The sequence below is a fragment of the Ipomoea nil genome, unplaced genomic scaffold (genome assembly GCF_001879475.1).
Source record: "Ipomoea nil cultivar Tokyo-kokei standard unplaced genomic scaffold, Asagao_1.1 scaffold3231, whole genome shotgun sequence".
Classification (NCBI taxonomy): Eukaryota; Viridiplantae; Streptophyta; class Magnoliopsida; order Solanales; family Convolvulaceae; genus Ipomoea; species Ipomoea nil.
Genome location: NW_017619659.1, coordinates 445,110 through 450,399, shown reverse-complemented (window position 1 = coordinate 450,399; position 5,290 = coordinate 445,110). Strand labels below are relative to the sequence as shown.

The window sequence follows — 5,290 nt, the reverse complement described above, 5'->3', positions numbered from 1 at the left end:
ACGTACCGAGTGATTGCAGTTAGCTGAGAATGCTGAAATGCTGATTGCTCGACCGACTCTGAAAGTTGCTCGCTTGGGATGCTCCGATCGACTGAGAGGGTTGGTAGAAGTTCAAATGAATTTCAGAACCTATTTATAGGAGAACTTTTGGGCGGGAAACGGCCCACTTGCGCGAGGTGACCGTTCCGGACTCCGAGGCGCGCAGAAGCTGACACGTGGCCCGACAGAATGACAGTTGTCCGGTCGGATTGGCGGCAGACGTTTGGACTTCTTCATCCCATCCCATTTTTTCCCGGGCGGTTAAAAAGGCCCGGGCTGGGGGGCCCTTGGTAGGGAATACCCCGACCGACATGCCAGGTGTTTTATTCTTGTTTATGCAGGTTACAGGTCGGATATTCTTGGAAGAACCCGGTCGTACCTGACTGGTGGAGCACCTGACTGGCGTCTTCAACTCCCGATCGATAGCCCTTAGACGAGAGAATCGAGAAGAGGCACGTGGCAGCGTTAGGCGCTGACAGGCAGGGCTAGCGGAGTGAAGACACGTGGTTGCTACGTGGGCTACATGCCGACCGACCGGAGCTGTGTCTCCGGCCTAGCGGCTATAAATACCCACGGCGGCAACAGTGTGGGGGATTTTTGGAACGATCGATAGGCTATTTACAGAGCATCCTGACCGCAGTTAGTCGGCCCTCGGAATAGCCACTTAGATTGTATTAGGTCCTTTTACACGAGCAATAAAAGATTTACTTGCTTTACTTGATCATGTTATTACTTTAACCGCATTACGTGGAATTAGTACTATCAACCATAATTCTTGGGAACACACAGCTTATCCCAAGTTTTCCAGTGGATTCTCCTGTCCGTTCCACTGCCCCACCAATATCTATTCATAGTTCTTTCAATAGACAAAGTGACTGAGTCTGGCAAGAGAAATATGCCCATTGTGAAAGTAGGCATTGCCTGTGCCACACTTTTTAACAAGACTTCTTTACCAGCCTGTGATAGCAGTTTTTTATTCCATTACCCTATCCTTTGCCTGATCTTGTCCTCTACATAAGCAAAAACTGCCTTCTTATTTCTTCCCACAAACGAAGGAAGACCCAGGTATTTTCCAAAATTTGGGGCTTGGTCAACCTGTAGGCAATCCGCTAACGCCAACCTTTCGGCCTCCTGCGTGTTTCTGCTAAAACAGATATTAGACTTATGAAAATTTACCTTCTGACCAGACAAGTTCTCATAACGATTCAGGCACTGTTTAATCACCGTAGCCTCCTGCACATTTGCGCTGAAAAATAACAGACTGTCATCCGCAAAAAATAGATGCAAGATTGGGGGTGCACTGTTTCGCCCCAAATAACACCTCTCCCTCGGTCCCGACCGATAGGGGTGTACAGCTAATCGGCTCTAATAGCCATCTACCGAATTGGCTCTAATAGCCAAGCTACCACATGGCCGGTCGAATTCTAACGACCAACTATAGCGCTCATCTTCGGCGGATGCTCAGGTCACGCCATCGATCGGGGATACCAGAGCTCCATCAAAAACTCCCCGATCCGTCCAAACTTCTTTTCACTGTCGCACTCACTCGTGCCTTGTGTGCACAACAGTGTGGGGCTAGGGTGAAGGAAGGAAAGCACAACACAAGGCCAGGTGATCGGGAAAACCCCGAACGGACAGGCCAAAAATGTTTTTCGTGTTTTCGAAAGGCCATTAGGTCAGGACACGCACGACCAGGCCATTAGGCCGAAGGGTCGGGCAAAGGACGACCGGCATACAACCAAACAAAAATAAACGAAGTAAACGCATAAAAATAAACCGAACAAGACAACTTGGAGGAAGAAAATGGTTAATCCGAGGTGCTTCTTCTTCTTTGAAGCCCATTGCTGCCATTTCTGCAAACAGAAAACAAAATGGTTAATCCGAGGTCGGGGACGATCAGTTAGTGTTAGACCTTCGTTCGCCGGCTCAACCCGAGTAGCCGCCCTTGCAATCGTCACGCCCGTTGGCACATGCACGTACTTCTCCTTGAGATCGTATCGTGGCGGTGGCAGTCGGGCCTCATCTTAGCATTCCCTCGAGCGGAAGATCTTGTACTAGTGGATCTCGCTCGAGATTTTGGAGACGGCATCCTGGAGGGCCTTCGTCTCGACTGGCACAACTTGCTTCCTATAGTGAGTGCTCCACATCCTCTCGACCGGGAGGATACACGGGACGTACTCGACCGAGAAGATCCTGTTCTTCCAACCTTTATTTTTCCCGGGCAGGTGATCGATGGCGCACAGGTCCGCCCGGGACTGGATCATCAGAAATCCACCTCCATATTTGGCTGGCAGGGTCTTTACCTGGTAGATGAAGTTGAACAACTCCATCGTGCACGCGACCTCGTGCCGAGAGCAGATTTGCGGAAAGCAAGCTAGAATCCTATGCGCGTTCGGGCAGATCTGGGCCGGGACCACTCGGTAGTAGCCCAAAAACGCGGTCAATAGGGCGGAGAAGGGGATCTGGATCGGTGCTAGGAGTGATTTATAGTGCATCCTGATCCACTTCCCTTCGTGACGCTCAATGATATTCCCTAAACTACGACGGGTGTCGAAGCGAACCCGACCGGTGAGTATGGCGGATATCTTCGACGCTTCTCCCGTCGTCATCAGGCTTTCTTGCTGCTCGATGCTTTCACTGTTCAAAAACAGGAACTCGCTGTTGGCTGGTGCGGGCAGGGCAGCCGGGTCTTCCTCGACCGGCTCGGGTGTGGCCTCCCGATCGCCGGTCGGAGGTGCTGCCTGAGGGTAATCCCCAATTACCCGGGTCGGTGTTTCCCGAGCAGCTTCGGTCGAGGAGCGTCGTTCTCTCGTTGTAGTCTCGCCGCTCCCGCTGCTCGATCCGCTCGATCTAGATGACCCTTCCGAGCTAGACGACCTTTGTCGCTCGGAGGCTCGTTGTGGTCGTTGAACGACCTCTGGTGAAGATGCTTCGACGTCGATCTCTTCGCTGAGCTGCTCGACCGCGTCATCGTAGTCCATGCCCGAGATATTCTGGCTGTCTGTATCCGACATGCTGTCTTCCTAAAGGGTGTTGGGATGTTGTTAGGGTCGGGTACGACCCGGTCGTGGTCAGTTAAGGCCCGTAGTCGGCCATTGCTAGATAACGTACCGAGTGATTGCAGTTAGCTGAGAATGCTGAAATGCTGATTGCTCGACCGACTCTGAAAGTTGCTCGCTTGGGATGCTCTGATCGACAGAGAGGGTTGGTAGAAGTTCAAATGAATTTCAGAACCTATTTATAGGAGAACTTTTGGGCGGGAAACGGCCCACTTGCGCGAGGTGACCGTTCCGGACTCCGAGGCGCGCAGAAGCTGACACGTGGCCCGACAGAATGACAGTTGTCCGGTCGGATTGGCGGCAGACGTTTGGACTTCTTCATCCCATCCCATTTTTTCCCGGGCGGTTAAAAAGGCCCGGGCTGGGGGGCCCTTGGTAGGGAATACCCCGACCGACATGCCAGGTGTTTTATTCTTGTTTATGCAGGTTACAGGTCGGATATTCTTGGAAGAACCCGGTCGTACCTGACTGGTGGAGCACCTGACTGGCGTCTTCAACTCCCGATCGATAGCCCTTAGACGAGAGAATCGAGAAGAGGCACGTGGCAGCGTTAGGCGCTGACAGGCAGGGCTAGCGGAGTGAAGACACGTGGTTGCTACGTGGGCTACATGCCGACCGACCGGAGCTGTGTCTCCGGCCTAGCGGCTATAAATACCCACGGCGGCAACAGTGTGGGGGATTTTTGGAACGATCGATAGGCTATTTACAGAGCATCCTGACCGCAGTTAGTCGGCCCTCGGAATAGCCACTTAGATTGTATTAGGTCCTTTTACACGAGCAATAAAAGATTTACTTGCTTTACTTGATCATGTTATTACTTTAACCGCATTACGTGGAATTAGTACTATCAACCATAATTCTTGGGAACACACAGCTTATCCCAAGTTTTCCAGTAGATTCTCCTGTCCGTTCCACTGCCCCACCAATATCTATTCATAGTTCTTTCAATAGACAAAGTGACTGAGTCTGGCAAGAGAAATATGCCCATTGTGAAAGTAGGCATTGCCTATGCCACACTTTTTAACAAGACTTCTTTACCAGCCTGTGATAGCAGTTTTTTATTCCATGACCCTATCCTTTGCCTGATCTTGTCCTCTACATAAGCAAAAACTGCCTTCTTATTTCTTCCCACAAACGAAGGAAGACCCAGGTATTTTCCAAAATTTGGGGCTTGGTCAACCTGTAGGCAATCCGCTAACGCCAACCTTTCGGCCTCCTGCGTGTTTCTGCTAAAACAGATATTAGACTTATGAAAATTTACCTTCTGACCAGACAAGTTCTCATAACGATTCAGGCACTGTTTAATCACCGTAGCCTCCTGCACATTTGCACTGAAAAATAACAGACTGTCATCCGCAAAAAATAGATGCAAGATTGGGGGTGCCCCCATAGCAGCTCTGCATCCGTGTATATAGCACATCATCTGCGCCTTCTGTAGTAATAAAGACAGACCCTCTGCACAAATAATGAATAAATATGGGGATAGAGGATCTCCCTGTCTGAGCCCCGAGTAGGTACTACTCGACCACCCGTCACCCCATTCACAAGTATATTGTACTCAACAGTGATCACACAGAGCATAATCAGATTTGCCCATCGTTCATCAAACCCCATGACTACTAACATTTTCCGTAAAAACTCTCTTCTAATTAACCTAAGTTTTCTCACATTTTAATTTGTCAATAAAATTTGAATTTCGTAACTATCAAATAATCTCTAAATTTATTATGTTAGCCACGTCCAAGTGAATTGTTCCCTAGCTTCAAACATTTCAGGTCTTGGGTTTTCAAGGTCTTTTTTTTTTTTTCACAGAAATTACTGCGCAATTCCCCATTAATAAGCACGCAACGAATACTTCAATCTTTCATATAATATAATCATAAGTCTATAACATATTGACTAGATATATCAAAGTCTTTATAAAGAGCCAAGTCAATATTGACTTCATCAGCCAAGATTAATTGATGAGTTGGCTCTTTGTGGGAAAATTGCACTTTTCCTTATGGACGAAAACTGAGTATGACTAATATTTAGGAACAAATTCTATAATTATTCTATAATTTATGGACGAAAAGTGTAATTTTCCGTTCTATTTTGTTGGTTGACGAAAAAAATCCATAACCACATCATGGTAAATCGGTTTAAATTGTTTATAACCGATCAACTCAAAAAGAAAGTCAATTAAAAAATAG

At 48.2% G+C, this 5,290-nt stretch overlaps 1 protein-coding gene across 1 annotated transcript; it reads right to left on the bottom strand.

The window, feature by feature from the left end:
* Positions 1 to 4,104: 4,104 nt before the first annotated feature.
* Positions 4,105 to 4,712, bottom strand: LOC109168889. Its single transcript, XM_019317744.1, has 2 exons — positions 4,551 to 4,712; positions 4,105 to 4,416 (listed from the first exon to the last, which is right to left on the bottom strand). Exons 1-2 carry the CDS (start codon positions 4,710 to 4,712, stop codon positions 4,105 to 4,107), a joined length of 474 nt encoding a protein of 157 aa, XP_019173289.1.
* Positions 4,713 to 5,290: the final 578 nt, after the last annotated feature.

What these genes read in the sequence shown, in the direction of transcription:
- LOC109168889 (XM_019317744.1), bottom strand. Translation starts at nt 4,712, where the DNA reads ATGGGGTTTGATGAACGATGGGCAAATCTGATTATGCTCTGTGTGATC. An exon ending in ATTCATTATTTGTGCAGAGG is followed by an intron (nt 4,417 to 4,550) that starts GTCTGTCTTTAT and finishes GCAAATGTGCAG; the next exon opens with GAGGCTACGGTGATTAAACA.